This window comes from Augochlora pura, chromosome 7 (genome assembly GCF_028453695.1).
Source record: "Augochlora pura isolate Apur16 chromosome 7, APUR_v2.2.1, whole genome shotgun sequence".
In the NCBI taxonomy this organism is placed as follows: Eukaryota; Metazoa; Arthropoda; class Insecta; order Hymenoptera; family Halictidae; genus Augochlora; species Augochlora pura.
This window is the reverse complement of record NC_135778.1, coordinates 32,161,774-32,182,357: the sequence shown is the minus strand read 5'-3', so window position 1 is coordinate 32,182,357 and position 20,584 is coordinate 32,161,774. Positions and strand designations below refer to the sequence as shown.

The 20,584-nt window shown below is 37.5% G+C and overlaps 1 protein-coding gene across 44 annotated transcripts in view; it reads right to left on the bottom strand.

The window, feature by feature from the left end:
• Positions 1 to 235: 235 nt before the first annotated feature.
• Positions 236 to 20,584, bottom strand: part of Slo (calcium-activated potassium channel slo) — a 157,145-nt gene continuing 136,796 nt past the window's right edge. For 29 of the 44 annotated variants that reach the window (XM_078185004.1, XM_078185016.1, XM_078185006.1 and 26 more), the window contains 9 exons: positions 17,937 to 17,996; positions 15,990 to 16,386; positions 12,226 to 12,409; positions 11,513 to 11,608; positions 11,297 to 11,433; positions 10,974 to 11,086; positions 10,315 to 10,476; positions 9,626 to 9,719; positions 236 to 7,943 (listed from right to left, as the gene is read on the bottom strand). In XM_078185004.1, the coding sequence (XP_078041130.1) occupies positions 7,863 to 7,943; positions 9,626 to 9,719; positions 10,315 to 10,476; positions 10,974 to 11,086; positions 11,297 to 11,433; positions 11,513 to 11,608; positions 12,226 to 12,409; positions 15,990 to 16,386; positions 17,937 to 17,996 (1,324 nt within the window). In that variant the 3' untranslated portion in view covers positions 236 to 7,862. The remainder of the gene's footprint in view (positions 7,944 to 9,625; positions 9,720 to 10,314; positions 10,477 to 10,973; positions 11,087 to 11,296; positions 11,434 to 11,512; positions 11,609 to 12,225; positions 12,410 to 15,989; positions 16,387 to 17,936; positions 17,997 to 20,584) is intronic. The other 15 variants (XM_078185027.1, XM_078185033.1, XM_078185035.1 and 12 more) reach the window with 4 other exon arrangements.

Below are 20,584 nucleotides of genomic sequence, written 5' to 3'. Positions count from 1 at the left end.
TTCCTTACCGTCGATAAAACAGATCCCGCTGGAAGATGCTCGTTTACTTACCTGCTGTTTGTTACGTTGGAAGAAAAAAATTTTGGGAATACGAAGTGGCAACCGCGCACGGAATTGAAAATATCTCGAGCCATGTTTTATAAAGTACCTCTTTTTTATTTAAAAAATGACGTGAATCCGCTCGTTGAAGTGTGAGGCATAAGGGGGCTCTGTTATTTAAGTTTTATGTATATAATTATTTATATCATCAATTATAATGAATATATAGTTATGTACAATATTGAATCTCATTCTTTAACAATAACATCAACAACATGATTAAACAACGTTCCTCATTGGTACACAAATTGTAAATGTACAGATAAAAAAGCATTAGATGAGGTCAATGAGGCATCGAAGGTGGCGAACGCTCAGCGCGCCTTAATTTCATCTTCATCTCATTTCTCTTCTCTTATTTTTTTTCACATTTTTCTCTTTATACAGTGTCTTATAATTCTCATATACATATACATACATATTATATACCATATATGTATATACCATTCTCATACGTATACACATGTACACATACATACATAAATACAGATATACATATGCTTATATATATACGTATATATGTATTTATATATCTACCGTCTCACCGTGTCCATATACAATACACACATATATATACGTATATGTATAAGTCGAATCACATGTTTCAGTGTTTTCGTTTCGATTTTTACTCCGTTTTCATTGTTTTCTTTTCTGCGTGGGTTTTTTCGTCGTTACATATATGTAGCGTTTAGTAAATACACACGCACGCACACACACACACACACACACACGCGTACGCGTACGCGCACATACATACATATGTATGCCCGTGTATATATATATATGTATATGTATATATACATACATAAATATATATCGCTTGGATACACACACGGTCCTCATGCACGCACACGAACGCGCCGTTGAAGGCGACGCGAGAGAGATTACGATTACGGGGGTGAATGATATCAATCGAAACGGTGCGCGACTGTAATTATTTAAGATAGAGAGATAGTGCACGAGTAATTTGTAGTCTCGCGAGCAGCTAGGCACGAGTTTACTGTCCAGAGAGTGAAAGCAACCGCTCGATTATCGATGGAAACCGTCGAAAGTCGCGCGAGATCAAGCTGGAGATCCACAGCGCAACTTTGAATCCTTCGCGTCACGTGACGAACCGAACATAATAGCGGCAACGGAGAGACACGCCGGAGATTTAGGAACATTCATGCCTCTCCTCCTCCCGTCGTACGCCATTGTCAACCGAGATTCGCCATTTTTTGAACGGAGTCGGCCACCGATGATCTTTTACGCAAGACTCCAACAGGTTTTCGGCGAGTTCCGAACGAAGAACCGTTTCCTGGACGGTGAAATTCGCGTCAGAAATGGTACAGCCTGATAAATGTTATCAGAAGATTCGATTTTTCCAGATAAATTCGTCGGTTACAATAAACTGTTTCGTTTAGGTTGGTAGAGAATTTTTTAAAAGGCCTCGTTTCGCAGTTCGCTTTGAGAAAATAGAGAATGTGCTACGCCATTTTGTTACTTCGGGGTTCACGACAGTGGACGCAGGGAGCATGACTGTGGGAATGTGAAGAGTCCAAGTTTTCGAATCGAAAGCGGTGGTAATACTAATGAAAAATTTTGCTTCTGCTCTAGGTTAGCTGAAAAATTCGATTACTAATAATATTCTCGCAGAATTTGTAGTCTTATCAATTCTGAGATTTTTAAAACAATAACCGAACGTTTGATCTAATTATATTTGATATGTACACAAAGTATAATTAACAGTGGCAATAAAAGGTCGTCCAAACAAAAATTGCGTTGACATTTGTGTGCTTAAAAGAGTTTAAAATCGAAATTAAATTAACTGACGCTGTAAAAGTATTATGGTAAGATTCTAGTAAGTACGTCATTCATTTATACACCGAGGTCAGAGCAAATATACAAATTAAACCAATGTGAAATCGTTATAGTCGATTGAAGTAGCATTAATATACATTGTTAAAGCATTGAAAAAATTTATTGAATTTTGTTGTCATAGTAAAATGGCTTCTCAATTTTTGCCGAAACGAAACGAGACCTTTCTTTACACTTTCCCTCTCTAGCGTCGCGTTTCCATACCCACCACTGTTTCCCCACAACTTGTGACGTCAGCGAACCGCTATCAATAAGAAACGTCATCTATTGCTCGCTAGCATCTCGTTGCATCTCCGCGGCGCTAAACATTCGATTAGGAAACTTTTTGAAGATTAAGAAAGAGAGGAAGCGCGTTTCTCGAAAAATACTGCACCGTCACCGGAAACGATTCTCGATTTCCATCGTCGATCGTGATCTGCTTTCGGTTTCTTTCGATCGTTAGCGTTCCAGTGCGGTAACAATGCCGGACAAAGAATTCGTTCGAAAAATGCAATTCAGTGTCGTCCTCGAAGTCCAACGAACAAAATCGTATTCGCTTCTGCGGAACGAATTAGAAATCAGTTATCGAAATATCGATCACGATCCCATTTAGGATCGAGAAATCAAGTTGAGCATCGGCTAGAAGCATCGGATAAAATATTGTACAAACGATTCAGTGTTAATCGAACGATCCACGAGAGCGCGTAACCGAGAACACGTTGTCCCGTAAATTCGAAACAATGCACACAATGCAACAGAACGATTTTTAATTAATTGACTTAACATTTAGGTACCGAGAAATATATTACTCTATACACATGTGCACAACACACACAGCTACGACCGTTTTCACTTGCTTTGTTTTTTTTTTTTTTTCGCGTTTTTCGTTCTTTTCGTCATGATTGTTTCTCGATTGGAGAACGTAATGGGAGAATCGATAAAGTAGAACAATGCGTGAAACGATTGAAATATGTATAGTGCGTTCTACAACGTTGGCGTCGCCCATTTCTACCGATGCTTCCGGAGACAAAATGGCTGACATTTCGTACCGCTTCCGCGAAGAATAAGGATCGCGAAGAAATTCGAAACTAATAAAACGGCAATCAACGCCTCCCCTAATTTCAGGTATTATTACACCATGCGACATCGATTATCAATATTCTACTCGTCGCTTAATAAGAAACAAAGATTGATACAGTTTCGTTCGCTGGATTATAGCGACGCAAAATTCCCGATGTATTTAGAACACGAATGACTTCGAAAGAAAGCTCCGGAGACGAAAGAAAATGGGCGGCCCTGAAACAAATCGTCGAAACTGCCGATGCATCCACGGAAAGTGAAGCTGGATGCCCAGTAATCCCTATGCCGACACTCAAACAACCCAGCGATACTACGAGCATCCAGGACCGCATGGAAATCGAACGCGTCTCCTACGTATTTCCTGTACTTCGGGCACGTCTCTGGCTCGATCGTCAGGCTTCTGTGCTAGCAACTCGAAAAATCGGCCACAACAAGGAAAACTCAGCTACGATCGGTGCGCGATCAGAGGGGACTCCCTCGCCCGGCCGTGGATGTATGAAAAACTCCTCTATGGTGGCTATTGTTTACAATCGATCGCGATTAGAATTCAGTCTGTATAAAACTCACGGGCGCCGGTTACTCCGGCCACTATTGACAGCCGTCGCGTCGCGGGGGTGGGGGCGAACTCGAAGAAGCGTTTTGTGCAAGATGGAGCCCCTCCCGAACACCCCCCTTTGTTTTCGTTTTCATTTGCGTCTCAGTTCTCGGTCGAGCCCGTACATAGAAAGTTATATACAACGATAAAACACGAACTGCAGTGGCAGTGAATAGTGCACATGAATATTGTAAACAGCAGCGATGGCGGTGGCGACTCGTTTATCGCGTTACACGGCAGCGTCTACCACAGCTACTTCTCTTCTTAATCGTCCTCTTCGTCTTCTTCTTCATCCTCTTCATCTTCTTCATCTTCTTCTTCGTCTTCTTCATCATCATCTTCATCTTCTTTGTCATTCTCCTTCCTCGAGAATGCTACGATCGTTTTCGATGCTCCTTCCGGATCATTTCCGGTTCACTCGACACTGTCCCGTGTTTGGAGGGTCGCTCCGCCACACGCGACTCGTCCACCCCTCACCTCCCCCCTTCCGATTCCTTTGTCTTTCCGTCGACGTCTATTTTGTTCTGTTTTCTTTTTGTTTTGTTTCTTTTTTTTTCGTTTTCGATGCGTCCGCTCTCTTGCGTCGTTTTCATTTTCTCCAGGTTTGCTTTCCTCATGCTCGTAAGCTCCGCCGTTGTGGGAACGTGTCAGTTCAAGGGCTACCGATGGCTGCGATGGGCTCAAGCTCGGGCTCCGAGATCAACTGGATTCGACGCACTAAGATGGATAGCATAACAATCTGCCGATTATATTGCGAATCTCTCAAGTTTGTCGAAGCAGGCGTGAGGCTTTCGTTGCTTCGAATTTTGGAATTTTGACCTTGCAAGGTCTTTCTTTGATTTCAAAGTCAAAACTATGATTTTTGAATTTTGATTCCCGACGAAATTTCGTTTAATCGTGTTTTTCTTTTGCTTCGCGATGGAACATGAACGAACATTTTGATGAAACGTGATCGATTTAACTGTTAGAGGTCGCTACGCGTCGCTGTTTGTTTAAACTTTGATAAATAACTGAAAAAAAACATTTCTTAAATTCGTCTTAAAGAGTGTTGAAAATACTACCACAAGAAATAGCAATAATACACATTTGTATTAGTAAATTTGCGTACAGTCATCAGTTTTACGAGTTTTTCTTTAAACAAAACAATCCATCGAAATTGCAAAATCAATGTTTTCAAACCCGAAGAACAAAATATCACCTAAGAAACAAAGTAACGCAGTTTCAAATTAAATCACCGCCTAAACTTCTTGAGACTGTCAATTTTCAGGCAAAACCTTTTGAGACTATCTACTCGCAGGCAAAACCTCTTACAGTTGATTCTCCTACCTTTCCGGCACCGTCAAATTTCCAATTCTCGAAAATCTTGCAATAAACATTCATCGTTCAATTTCTTTTGCACTTCCATTAAAAGATTCCTCAAGTAAACTCAAGTAATGTCTGAATTCGAATTTGATCGAATTCGCAAGTAACTCGAACCCATTCCTAGCCATCAGCCCCCGATGATCCTTGCAAAGATCCGTATCTCGTATGATTGTGTGTGCGTATCGTAAAGTGTCGCGCGCGCGTGCGCACGTTTCTGGAACAAGGAGCGGGTGGTAGGAGTCGAAAATAACTTTGGAAATATTCGAGAATAAAGAAAGCATTCGGGGAATATTTTGGGAAAGGGAGAAAAACTGTTTCGCCAGGTTGTATATCGTGTGTACAGGTGTATCAATGTCCTTAATTAAGTATATTTACTCCATTCATCCTTCAATGTATATACACATCCATGTATGTATACACACACGTGCCGACACACATGCATACATACATATCTGCGTGGGTGTATGAATGTATGTATATATGTACATTCGTATACACGCATATGTGAGTTTTCACAAAAATATATAAAAGAGAGAGTGTCTATGTATACACACATATGTGCATATATACCTATAATTCATATATAGTCGATTTATAATCAAAACCGTGTGGAAAAGGGTGTTTTCTCGATTCTCATTTTTTTTTTCTTTTTGCTCTTTTCGTTTTTTGGTTTCTTCATCGTCTCCTCGTCTTCATGCGTGCATATATGTATGCATAGATGTCGCCTGGCCATGTATAGATATATGTACACACGCGTCCGTATAAATACATATATATACGTTTATGTATAGAACCTGTACAAAGTGCTTGATTGAGATTTTTCTCTCCGATTTCTTTGTTTTCTCTGTTCATACGACGCGAGACGCGAGGAAAAGGTTTACACGAAGCCCCGCACTCTTGTTCACACGCACTCTATTATTTTGTGGGTCTCGGCACATCGTTTACAACGGATCTATTAACTATTTACACAGGGCGGCCCTTTTTCTAACACGATACCTTACACTCCTACTCAAGCTGGACATACAAGTACGCAATTTTATCGTTTTATTTTTAGTTTCATTTTTATAAATTATTTCTCTCCCATGTGATAGCTGCACTAAAAACATGCGTTACCATTGTATCCCATCCATATATTCCATCACCTTTATACCCCTTTATATCCCACCCACGTAACAATCGTTTTTTATACTTCTGTGTAAGACCGTTTAAACGACTGCTTGCAAAAGCAATGTTCCATAACAATAAACTGTGTAACAATATAAAAGAAACCTGCCGCTAAATGTAACTAACGTTTATGAACGTTTATAACGTTTTATGAAACAACAAGATTACATTATTGAATAATTTTCCATTAAATTTTGGCTTGCTGCATAGTGCAAGCTTTTAAATTAGGCAACTACTATACTATTAGCAGCTTCGTAAATATTTAAAAAATAAAGATATTGCCCCTCTGAATAACAACTAGTTACTAACGCTAATAAAGTAAGTATTAATAAAGAAAAATAAAAATATCCTTAACCAACATTAACGGAATATAACTAACTACGTTAAAATAATTTTAATTCTCTATTATCTTAACAAAGCCTAAGAATTTCGTTTAATATCATCAGAACATGGTAACAGAGTGTTACAATCTTCGCTGTGAAATTATAATTTTTAACTACCTGCAACCAACAATGTTCCAGCTCAGAGCAGGAAAATACGTTTTGCTGCAACGTGTTGCTGGGCCACCCTGCACATGCATGTATACATGTACATGTACATATATGCATATGTACTGTTGCAGACAAGGTAAGGTACAAAATCACGATATGAGAGACGAACACACGCTCTGCCCGGCGAATTGAATGATGTTACTATGTTTAAGGACAAAAAGTTGTCTCGATGAGGTCGATCTCAATAAAGACCCATATATCTCTTCGGCTTCTCCTCCGCGCATACTCTTTGTTCTCCGTTTTTTATACAGTTTACTTTGGAACAGCGATACATCTCTTCTGTGCCTATTTACATATCCTGAATGAGCTACAGCGATGGTATACAGTTAAGTCGCGAAGGCGATTACAATTCCTCAGCGATCAGCCTTGATGATGTTCTCAAGCGTGTGACCTTTGGTTAAGCTGCCTGCCTCGCATTGTTCTTTAGGGTTTATGGTTCTCTCTCTCTCTCTCTCTCTCTTCTCCTGCTTTCAGTTTGTTTTTCTATATCTGTACTTCTGAAGGGATAGGGAGGGGGGATTTAATCACACAGTTTGTTACTCTTGACGGTAAGCCGTTCAGTCCATAAATTGCCTTCCAGGGAAGACGATACACTTTGTATCTTATTGAGATATTTGGTTAGTGTAACGTGTAGCTACCCTCGGACCATAAGTTCACCATGCCGCTTCCCGTTTCCCTTCTTCCTCTTCTGTCATCTCCACCTCCTCCTCTTCTTCTTCTCCTTCCTCTTCTATTTTCCGTTGCGTTTCTTCATCCCCTTCTCTTCATCGAATCAGCTCGTCACGATGTTCGCCTCCATCTTTGCTACGACCACGTCTCAACGCAGAAAATTTGTCGAAAATCAATCTCACGCAGCGGTACATGTGTAATTAACAAGGAACCGAAGAATTATTGCGGACACACTATTAAAGGGAAACTGATCCGGCTGCGAGATAGTCGAGGAAACCATAGCTGGCAACGCTGCATGACCAGCGGAAACAACGGACGTGTTGCGATGACTTGCTCTATGGACGGGGTCTGCGATAATATTTCGTTGAGGACACGCGATGTCGTACCAAAACGCCAGCCAACGAAGGTTTGATGGATCCGTAGGGATGACGGACGGCATGATGGTGGCTTCCTTTGTACGATTAGATGTAGGAATAAGGTCCATCGGTGAGGGCGCTACACAGCAACAGTCAGGAGGCGTCGTCCTTTCCTCTAGCACCTCTGCTTGGCTTGTACTCGAGACCTGGGTCGAACTGCATTAAGACGAAAACCTGCAGACAAAACGATACCAGTATTTCAATCCTTTCTTTGATCCATTTTTAATTATTGATCTATTTTTAGCTATTGAATAAGAGGTCTCTTATATTTTGAACAATATTTCCCTCTGCAAGAAATGTCGTCTCGCATTAGTCTCTGAGATATTCAACGAAAAACTGTACATCTAACACGGATCTATCCTAGATTTAACACATAGTTACAACACGCAACCCTTTTCGCTACGAATGGTGGCCATAGTGACACGACGTCCGAATCTTTTGTAAAAAATGAAAGAAGATACTCCAGAGTGATAGCTAACAGATTATCTAACTTATACATACGGTATTCAAAACACTTTTAAAGCCGTTATTAACATGAATTAATGAAAATATGTTGCCACAGTTTTTTGGAAATATTTCGGAAACTAAAACAGTGCGACACAGAGAGAAATTGTTCAAGTGTTCCGTTGAATAACGTAGTTAAGGGTCATGAAACTTGGGAGAGTGTATCCCTTTGAAAATCTAGGAGAAGGCAGGAGTGAAAGTACACATTTCATAAAATCCCTCAAGAACTATATCTTTGGACTGAACACAAATATTGCTTTAATATTAGACTCTAAAACTCGTAAACAATAAAGCTTTTGAATGACATAGGAGTTTGTTTATTTTCTTTGCGTTTCATATGGGTTTTTTACTTTTTTACAGTGTCTAGCCTGACCAAACATTGAGTAACTCTACTGTTTCTTCAAGAAGGAATATCCTTAACCCCTTCAGGGATGAATTTTTATACTAGGGAACAATCTATTTAATTGTTCCTTTCTATTTGAATTGTTTCATTTCATTCGATGAGGTTTTGTCAGTATTGCTGAGGGATTCTGTAACGAATAATTTTTTTAATAGATTCTCATTTTTTTACACTTGGAATAATTATAATTTTAAGAAAACTAAACGTACATATACGTGGCCAAGGGCGTGAAGAGGTTAAGTTAATTAAAAACCCATCACTAAAAGTATTGTAGACTTTTTCTGAGTATGAAAGGCAGAATGATCGAGAGTGCGAGCCGTAAAATACAGGATGAATGAGACAGATGTTTATAGAGTGTTTGGGCAGCTTCGAGTGACCTGGGATCATTGGTTAGGTTCCTCGAAGTCCAGAAAGATAAAGCGTGAGTAAGTGAAAGGGAAATAAGGAAAGAAAGAGAGAGAATTGGCAAGAATGAGGCAGAGTGTGAAAGAGTGTATGCAAGACAGAGAGAATGATAAGATAATGAGGGAGAGCAGGCCCTGTAAGGGTGGAAGGGCCGACGGAAAAGATCTAGGCATTCGTGAGAGAACGGTCGCCCTAAAAGCTTTGCATTGTCACAGTCGTTGTCGTGAATATAGTCGTTGCGTTGTCGTTGTCGGGTACAGTCGTCGCTGTCATTGCAGTGACAACAGTTGTCACCGTTGTCGCTTAAGTCGTAGGAAGATGCTGTAAATTATTATTAATAAACTGTTACTGTTATCATTATCCTACGTCGTTTGTGTCGTTTTTTATATTACCACGGAGTTTCGTGGGATTTCCGAATCCCTACAGTAATATTATTCCCTATATAATAATTTATATAATCCCTATAGTATTTTATTCGCTTCTTCGAATGACATGGGTCGGAACTAACGTTATACTATTGAGTTACGACGCAAGACTGCTATCTTACCTGGTCTGTTGGTAGTAACGTAAAATCATCCGGGGGATTTGTGATGACGTACCGCTTGGACGAGGCATCGCACGACGAACTCGTGTCCCGAAACCTAAAAATTCGAGCGTTGTTACCCCATGAAGGTCGTGACGGGTTTCAAGCAAGATGTACGACTTGAACTAAACACAACATGTTTTAATATCGGAACTAAACTAAACTAAATTAAACGTTGGCAAACAGTAACTAAGCACTAAACAAATAGATGACACCAAAGAGAAATAGGAAGATAGAGAGAGAGAGAGAGAGAGAGAGAGAGAAGAAGAGGAAGAAGAAGAAGAAGAAAGAGAAGAAGAAGAGAGATAGAAAGAGAGAGAGAGAGAGAGAGAGAGAGAGAGAGAGAGAGAGGGAAAAGAGAGAGAAAGAGAGACAGAGAATTGTAAAAAATGATAGGTATTTGTTGGATGAAGGCAACTTACGGTTGACGTTTCGTTTTCATGATGCAAAAACGGAAAATGTAAAAGTATGCGGCAAAAAATCATAAGTCACATAGTAAGTACGAGAATGGTACAGTAAAAAGATAATTAACGGCAGTGTAACAATCGCAGCAGCCAGATGAGACATCTTTCAGAGACGTAAGATAAATGTAACGGTATCATGTGTACAGTAATCCAATAAATACCATCGAGAGAAGGAAAAAAGTCCGGTACCTGTACCTGTACAGACCAATGCACAGCATTCCATACGACTTTAATGCTGCGACAAAGAGGTCACCGTACTTGCCTCCTTCGCCATATTGGGCCAGGGGCCCATCGTACAGTGCGATCTGGCCAACTCGACACCTATCTCTGTTGGCCAGGCTGTCAGCCGTGCTACAAACACAAAACATCATCGGTTATAGACGCGGAGTCACTTGTTACAACTATTGTCTACCGAGAGCATTAACGGCCGAGTCCAGCTCTGACCGGGCGAAGCATAGTTTGCTTATGCCGGAGTCACTTATTACACTTCAATTAAACGTTAAGTTTTAATTAAAAAGATTAATATAATATTCTCTGATTCAGATGAAATTTAACCACGTTATACAGCTCGCCATTTTGAACACCTTTTTCCGTTATCAAAAATATTACCCGCTTTTAGTTCCCGAGATATTCACGGAAAACTGTGGCACCGTATGCGTACGGTAGTTCATTTTTATTGTTCTCACGAACACATCACGAGGATTGATGAGCAACTTATATAACAAACGAACTTTTCAAAACAAACGGCGTATGTTCTTACACGGGGAAGAGTTCTTCGAAATGTCAAGCTATATAACATATTCAAATTTGATAAAAATTAGAGAATCCTTTCATAGACTGAAACTTACCTGTAACCACCTCTTAAACCTGCACCTTCAGCCAGTATTAATTCTAGTTCAGGCGTTGCTCCACCAGTGATCAGCGACCGGATCAAAGTCAGCGCATTTTGATTAAAATACGTCTGCAATAGAATCGTGCACAGCAATGAAATAAATAAATGATCAACAATGTCGCAGTCGACCGATGAGCCTCAATTGGTGAGGTACATCCAGACTGCGACGACGGTCTGACTATACTGATTCTAACTAAATCTGACGCTACTTTGTTTCTGTATACTTATTGTATAGCCACCTCACTAATTAAGGGTCGACACTGATATTTGACTACCAACCGTTGACATTAATGAGTCTAATACACTGACGGCAAAGGCAGTACCGCAGGCGAAGGGTTGGGTGAGGTAGAGTTCCGTGTCCGGATCGTCGTCGTCGTCCTGGTCAAGGAACTGCACGTTGCTATCATTTACAAGTTCTAAGGGGGAGGGAAGAAAAGATCGTATTCGAAACATCAACACCATTGTCAGCTGCGCAACGAATCAAAACTTTGATACCTGTTATCATTGGCACGTTAGCTCCATAAACGGATCCTCGTCGCTGTAAAACGATCGGGCTGCCAACTGCGGTTAAATTACCTTGCTCATTATTTGCTGCAATTGCCACTTAGCGTTAAATTACATGTAGGAGGGACGTTGGGATCGCGAGACCAAACCGAAACCTGGTGTTCGTAAAGGTTACTCTTTGCGGACAAGATGTAGTGTAACTTATGGAGACAGTGCTAACTACGTTGTAAGTGTTTCGTGTTTTCTAATCATATTAGGGGTACCCATAACTATTGTAATTTTCATTCCAATTGAAGAAACATTGCAGCCTTGTTCCTGGACTTAATTTACCGCGTTGATATACGCATAATATTGATTACAATTGTCGACGCTAAATGTTAAATGATCAAATTTTTCGTCGTAACGACAAACCGTGGTACAATTTAAATAAAATCCGAAGAAGACGATTTTGCAAGCAATTGCCGAATTTTGTATAAATGTCAGAAAAGAACGTAGTTTATGGGCATCCCTAATAGTTGTCAGTGCATTGATACGACGGTAATATTGGTGTAGAGTTTTCTTATGAACGGGAGAATCGCAACTGGAGATTGTCCGTGTCGTGTTGATGGCAAATGACGAAGAATGTTGTCAATGCATGCGTCAATCTGTAGTTTGATCGCTGCACTATATCCTCTCCACGAAGAGCAGTGGAACGCTGCGCATACCTTGGCTAAGTACTCCAATCGTATCGTCAAAGGTCATGGCCTTGATATTAAGGGACGCGAGGATAGCTTCCTTGTCGGCGAGGGTGGGGTCATCATTGCTAGGCACTTTAGCCGACAGGATGCAACACATATCGCACAGATTCACGTTCACGGCGCGTAAATCTGCTCTGCTTAATGGTGAACCCTGTAAGAATCATGTGTCATTCACAATGCAGGCTTGTGGTCCTTATGGCACTCTGCTGTTCGTAGGGGCGCTAAGTACACCGGATGTTCTGTTTAACTAAAGAGGACATCGTATTGTAAACCATTGAAGATATCAAGAGAATCGTTATCGGAAACGTTGCTTAATATTATAGATGTTACATTTTGCATGAAATTATAAAAGACATTTCGCGGTCAATACATGCTCAACGCATCAAGGTCACGTACAGGAAATAAAATAGCTGTCGATATCATCGCTTTTATTGTTCAACGCTAAATCGCTGAAGTCAAAGCTATCCGAAGGTCACGGTACATATAGGTCGTTGAATTCCTTTTCACATCAATAATAGCACTATGAAGTCAAAAGTATAGGATATCGTTTGAAAAAATCAAAGTGACCTTGACGTTTAGTTGGAAAACGATAATTCTTGAAATTTGTTGTATTTCAATATGTAGCCGAGTAAATACTAATTTTTGTGAAATTGTCCAAAGTGCTTGAAAAATCATGAGTTATGTGCAACGCCCTGTATAGTTTTATATTATAAATTGTTCTTTTAAAAACATAAAATATTTATAAAATACATGAATGAAGATCAAGCCGAACTTGAAATGTCCTTCAAACTTTCAGTGCTAACAAATTGTTTGGACCACGCAATGTTCGCCTGCATAACCAGCAACTTATGATAATTGTTCTTTTGTACTTTTAATGGCGTACAAAATATCTCGTGAGTTTCAGTTAAACAGAACACCTAGAACAGGATGTCACCAATTTAGAGGTACAATTTGAGAAATATTGTTATCTGATCAAGTGCAAATGATGATTGGAGAGGAGACTATGCGGTAAGGGAAGTAAGAGGATTCTCTATTTTCTCTTGTAAAATAGTATCATCATCTGCTGTCGATCCGATTGTTTTATGTAAGAGGATTAATTGAAAATGTAGAACATTTTTCCTAAACTCATGAATAAAATTATTTCTATCGTATAGTAATTATATTGAACAAAAGAATGCAACACCTGCTACAGTATGCTTATTGGAATTGGAATTGTTTTGCTGAAATTATTAAAGTGAATCGTTAAGAATTATTTGAAAAAAAAAGTTCTGCAGGAACTATGACTATTTAAGAAAATTCTTGACTAAAGTGTGTGATCTTTTGCAACACACGAAAATTATAGTTTCAGAAGAAGCAATACGTATAATCATCTATAACAAATTATAATGCAAGCATTAATGAAACTGTACCAAAAAATTCAGTGAAAAAATTAATTTGAGTTTCAGCCAATAAATTAATTTGAATTTCAGCCAGCAAACTAATTTGAATTTCAGCTAACAAATTAATTTGAATTTCAGTGAAACGATAACGCTTGAACATTGTATTCCACATTTTCAATCAACGTTTCCTTGCATCGCCAGTTTGATGACACCCTATATGCAGGAGAAGAGGGTAGAATGTTGTAGATTGTATACACAGGCCGTTCTAGGGAGAAGTACAACTGGAATTAATTCCTGATCTACTGGATTTGTGAAATACTAAGTCTAGGAAAAAACCAGTTTTATATTTGAAGTATTTTCTACTCCTGATATAAGATTGCTTCAAGTTCAATTTCATTCATGCTCACACCTAATAAACTACTGTACGAATCGTCTTGGTCATGATTAATGTAAATACTCGTTTTTGAACAACGGATTCATGGAATATCGGGTGAATCTTGGTGCAATCTTAGAACACAGAAGCATGATTATAGTATACTTTCGTCTAAACTTCAATCGAGAGGGGAATGAATGTTACTCCTACCGTTTAGACATTACGCCAAACGATCTTAATAAATCATTTTCAATCTTTGTTTCCAATATTTCAGGAAAATATTCTGTGTAATACTCGTGTAACTTCTCAGAGAGCGTTATGAAAGGAAAACGCTTTTGAGTTCCGATTCGAATGTGCTCATTTTCAATTCGTTGGTCATCGAATAGCTGTTCTTAGAATGAACTTTAATTGGATTCATCTTAAGAATGGCTATTCTTTCATGACACTGTGATTTGTTTCAGTGAAAGCAGACGTACTGGAAAAGTAATATAATCTTTGTACTTTGAAAAATATGAGAAAACTGTGTTTACAGAAATTGTAGAGTATCGAGGGATCATAACGTCGCCATGATAAATCAAAAAGCATGCTATCCGGTATTCTTTTTTGTACGAAATTCTTCGTATATTTGTTTAATTTACAATGATGATAGACTTGTCCACGCCACTCCAATCTATCTCTACTAATTTTGGTAATTTAACTAATAAAAACAAAATTAAAAATGTTTTACCTTCCCGCTATTATATAATTGAAATATTATATAAAATATTATATAATAAAAAATATATAATATAATAAATATTATACAATAAAAGAATATAATATAATGAACATTATATATATTATTAAATATATATAATAAATATTATATAACATCATATAAATGTTATATAATTTGGAAACAATATTGGCTATGAATGTCTCAGTATGTTTTAGCAGTCTGTAAGAACCTAAATCAATTTAGGACTTTTATAATTCTTCATAGGACACATGCGACCTCGATACTTTGCAATGTTCTGAGCAAAATTCTCTCACATCCTAAAAAATGACAAAGATAAAACACAGATGATCATTCGACTGAAGACTTTGTTTCATTCACAAAAGAAGCAATTAAACATAAATTGTAATAGTATTCACAACACCTTATTGTTTACGTCTGTGTAAGATATAAGTCACACCTGAACTATATATAGTTATATTCTTGAATTTTGAAGTATGTTTTTGCTACAAGAAATCATATAATGTCTCAGCTCTTTTTCTATGATCAACTAGGAACTGATCTTCTGATTTGAAATTTTGACAATGGTGGATGGAAATAAATTTATCATAAATAGATCCATCGGATTGATTTTAATGACTTCTTAATGCTTTCTCAAGGTCATGCGAATCGCCTAAATAGTTATTTTATAAATTATTGCATGGAAACATTTCTAAAGACTGAATTATAATATTAATTCATATTTCTATTACTCGAAACTATCTTTTTGTAAGATTTTATAAGCATTACACTTATTTATATGGAATCATATACTTTGCTCTCAATCCCGTTGTAGAGCATGAAAATACGAATCGAAAGATCGTGATAACTATACCATTCCGATTACTGAAACCCGAGATACTTACCTATAAGTAACCCATAGTTTCTTAGGTTGTTGGATTCGTCTCTCTACTTTCTATAATTTACTATTCGTTCAAACATTTAACTTTGTAATTAAAACAATACCGACGAAACTTAATTTAGAGCGTTGGCCTTGACAAAACATCTCAAGATCGTTGAGATTTAATACGGTAATCTCTTAGAATCTATAGGATCTATAGGATCCCTAGGATCCCTGTCGACTTTCACTGAAAGAAACGAAAATGGTGAATGGAAAACGGAGAATTTTGAGTAACATGGCAGGAAAGATTCCAGTTCAAAAATAGTAGACTTTTAGCGGCAGTGAAGGCGCTTAGAGGCGACTGAATGTAAAAACGTTGTTTACGTTTAGCACTGATATCTTTGGTAGATTCTGCAACATTTTCCACTCGCGGCGGATGTAGTCCACAGACCCAACTATCACTACGTGTTTAAGCTCGTGGTAATGGAAATTGGAAGCTCGTAATGGCATGACAAGGTTTCTCAGTCCGATGAGGGGCGAGTCGGGATCGGCGAATAGGCAGACGACGACGTGCCCGTTCAGGACCGTCATGGCTGCCTGGTTCCGATCCAGTATACAGTCTTCGAGGTTGCGGGACGGGCTCCAGTGGAACATGCCCGTCGAGTCGTATTTCATTTCGGTTTTCTCGAAGTCGAAGTCCTTCGCCTGGTCGTCGGCGATTCCGACCTGCAGGCCGCCGTTGTTGTTTACGTTCGTGCCCCCTGATGCTCTGCTTGTCGGCCTAAAACCATTTCCGTGGTCTTGACATCGACACAGCTAAACGTTACGGTTCGATGTATCATATTTCAAACACTGAGCATCGAGGATATTAGCTGGATGCATATTGAATAACCGATTTAGAGAACATTATCGCTCGCGTAACTTCGGAACTGCTTGTACCAAAATTTTGAAAAAATTCACAAGCGTAACAGCATTTATACATTATAAGTGAGATTGTCTTCGAATTTTTATTTGGATCATTTTGGAAATTATTATTGTATTATATAGGTTGTATGTTGATTTTAATTATTATATTTGTATAATTATTTTTTGCATTCAATATACGCCAAGCTGATAATAAGCTATCAGCTAACACTCTAGATGTAGATCATTACTGAAATCTCTAGTCACGGTCATATGGAGGTCACAATATGATACGTTGATGATTTTATGTTTGCTAAGGGAAATGAAAATATGGAGAATAATATGGAAATCGAACAAATGGAATAACGATGTAAAGATACGAAAACTACAGTGTTTGTGAAAATGAAAATATGCAGGTCGATAATATGAAATATTATAATATCATTCAGTATTCTTCTGACACGCGACTTTCGCGTTTAGCTTCAATATGATGTCCCTACATCAGTATACTTATGGAAATCTTACTGGAAACATTTATCTATTTATCCTAACTAATCCTGGAAAATTAGTGACAATATTACGTCAATCTTTTATTATCAATTCTCTAAAAGTAATCGAAATAAATATTTATTACGAAGTTGTATAACTTACTTGCAATAAGTTTATTATGAATCATATTATTAAAATAAACTGTTCCTGCAATGTTTTACATGAAAACATCATTCTTTACTATTTATCACCATAATTCTCTACGCAAAAATATAAGTAATTCGTATTAGACAATAAACACAATCCTCCATTTTGTCAGATTTTGTACAGTATTTTCTACTACGCTTTTACTAATATTATTTAAAAATATACGACATTCTCACTGACAAAGCTCTCCATGCAAAGAAAGATAATAAAACGTACTAAGCTGCGAGTAATCGTCGGAATCAGGTGTCTGATTAATTGATCCACTGTCGCTTTAACCATACGCTAACGCTAATTTTGTATTAAACTTATACAAGTTCTATAGATTTACATTAAAGCAGAGATCCACAAAAATTTGTATTAAATTTATACAAATTCTATGAATTAGTATTTTATAAGTTCTATAAATTAATATTGAAATTCGTACAGGCTTGATAGAGTTGTATAAAATTTATGCAAATTCAGCAGGCTTGTACAGGCTTATATTTAATTATACGAGTTACATTACAGAATTAATAAATGACTTCAATTAGTAAAAATATCCAAAAGTAGACCAAAGAACTGTGGACTAATAATTTTTGCACCTAACGGTTAGTTTCAAGATGAAACGGTTATTGGGAACAATGGCGGAGCTTATTTATATGCATGCAATTTTCTAGCAAGCGTGCCTTGGCAATACATTTTCCAAAATGAACACCCGTACAACGTAAGACAGTGTTAACGAAAGAAGCATACATGAGTTTTTTGACTTCGTAGGCAAGATGGTAGCCAGGGTATGCGGACTCCTCTTGCGATCTGGAATCAGAAGGATTTTGCAACGTTGGATTTATAATCGCACGGTCCCTTGGGCATCATTGATTCACGTCGAATATTCCATGGTGAACGGACGTGGTAATTAAAAAATAATGCGGCCAACTATAGTACACAGAGTGCACCAGAACTTCCGTTTACATCCAGAAGAAGATGATTGCTCAGGTGATTTGAAATAACTTTTCCCTTAGCGAAAATGTTGCAAACAGCTTCGCAAACGAGATATTAACAAAAAACGAAAACCAATTAGAAAGCAGACACGGCTGACGCCCCGCCTTGCGGCTAGTACCACGCCGTGCTCGCTTTTTCGGGGGCGGAGCACCAACTGTGCGCGCTCTGTGATTGGTCCGCATTTTTTCGCTAATAACTTATCAACGAAGTCACATAGAACATTTTCGCTGAGGAAAAAGTTTCTTCGAATGACTTGAGATATCACCTCCTGTCAGGTTTAACGTGGGTTCTAGGACACCATGTATTATAGTAACTGTTCCCAAATTTTTCGGATCGTTTTAGAGAGTCGTGTCGCACTTAAAAAGTTGGAAATGTTTATACGATTTTTGACTGTAACTATGCTACCAGTTGAAACATAGTGTTCAAACTTCGTAAGATAATTAGAATGATCGGTTTCAAGAGGGTGTAAACGATGATGGCTATGCTAAAAATGGAGCTATGTAAAACTCAAGCCCGATTGTCATGGGAATGATTCTGGATCGCATGGAAGTTCTCGAATGAAAACTTTGGGTTAAACGGTTCGTTTACTGTGGCGGACGAAAGTATTGTTATAATGTTATAGATTCCGTGTATTTTTCGAATTCATCGATTTTAGAGACGTATATTTACAATTACTATAACATTTTGTGCTTTAACGACGATAACTACAGTTATAATTTGCGTAATAGTATTCTGTGTACTTTGCTGAATAAGATGACGTGGTTAGATTGTTAGTAAATAAAGATAATTAAAATAATATTGGAGTTAAAGGACACCTGAAATATTGCGATTACTCTGAATATATTTCTTATATATTTAAGTTTGACTATCGAAATTTTTTTATTAAGAAACTACAGAAGTTGTTGTTATGAAACTTCAGTGTACATGTTTCCATATATTTTGAGAATATTCACGATCTTTTTAACAATGTAGAAACCTAAACTGAGTGTACTGCAGGCGATCAAGTGCATCCTTGAAAAAAGAGGAATAAAAATTACTATAAATTATGTGTAAAGATTGTCAACGATTACCTCGTTACCGTTTTGCAAAAACAAATCTTACAACAATCTATTTGGACTCATTTTAAAGGTTGAAATCTCTACTTTTAACATTCCTGAATTAGGTTTTCTTTAATAATTACTTTCCACTGAAATATTGAATATTGTACGACACGCTAGTCCACTAAATTTTTGATAAAATATTGACGTTTAATTTTGTTATATCTTTGCCGAAAAAAAATCGCAGGACGATCTATTTAGGCTCGTTTTAAAGATCGAAGCTTCTACTTTCGATACCTCCGACTCTCGTCCGCCACTATAAATAAGATGAAAGTAACATGCTCATTAAAACAGATCGTCAGAAAAGAGTCTATGGAGTAAACTTTAGTGCATTCGACAACGTACAAAACTTGTTCAATCGGAGGTTCTTTATTAAAAGTTTGTATAGTCCGTAGCAAATATCGGTGGACGTGAATTCTGTAAAGATATCTATGAGGTTATTAAAAAGTGTACGATGCAGAAGTTTCGTGTAAATAGCTCCCGATAATTTCTAGAGCGGCAACAAGTAATTTGCTAGAAGTTAGATCACTCGCAGTTTCAATAACCTGCAGTTTCTTGTGCAGCTTACGAGAGTACCGTTGTGTAATCAAGGGTTCGGATAGTTCTAATCGTGCAACTATGGCAGACAAGTATCATAATTAGATTGAAGACAGAGAAGAGTGACAGAAAGTCGAAGAACGTTTCAAGACTTGTTGTGCAACTATCTGTACAGTAGAACTTCGATTACCCAAATTAATCAGACATTTTTAAAAACATTTCTAAAATGTTTCAAGCAACAATGTTATATTTTATACGATTAAATTAAACGACTGTGAAAAATTAGGGAAAAGGGGTTTTGTTAATTCCACATTTATTTGTAAAATACAGACAATTGAACTTTGCAACCTTTTATCATTTTTATTAAGCAAATGTGTTTCAGTGTTCTGCAAAACTAAAAAAGAATTAGAAATTTCAAAAGTCTGTGTTTCACAAGAAAAATCAAAGATCGTATGAGTTTTCAAATTGTACTATGCTATAAATTATTTATATATAAACATTCTTTCTAAACTTTTAAACACATAATAATGAAAGATAATTATGTTTTCAATTTTAGTATATGTATTACATACTCGTATGCTTTTCTATTAATTTCATTATTTGTTATGCTTATAATTTTGTACGATTCTACGTCACATTAAAGAAAAGATTGCATTATTATATAGGAATTCAGATAAAAGGAGTTCTACTGTATTATAGATCCAAGAAATCGAATTCGTGTATAGTTGCATTTCCAGAAATTACTTTCTATAAAAGTTTGAATGCACG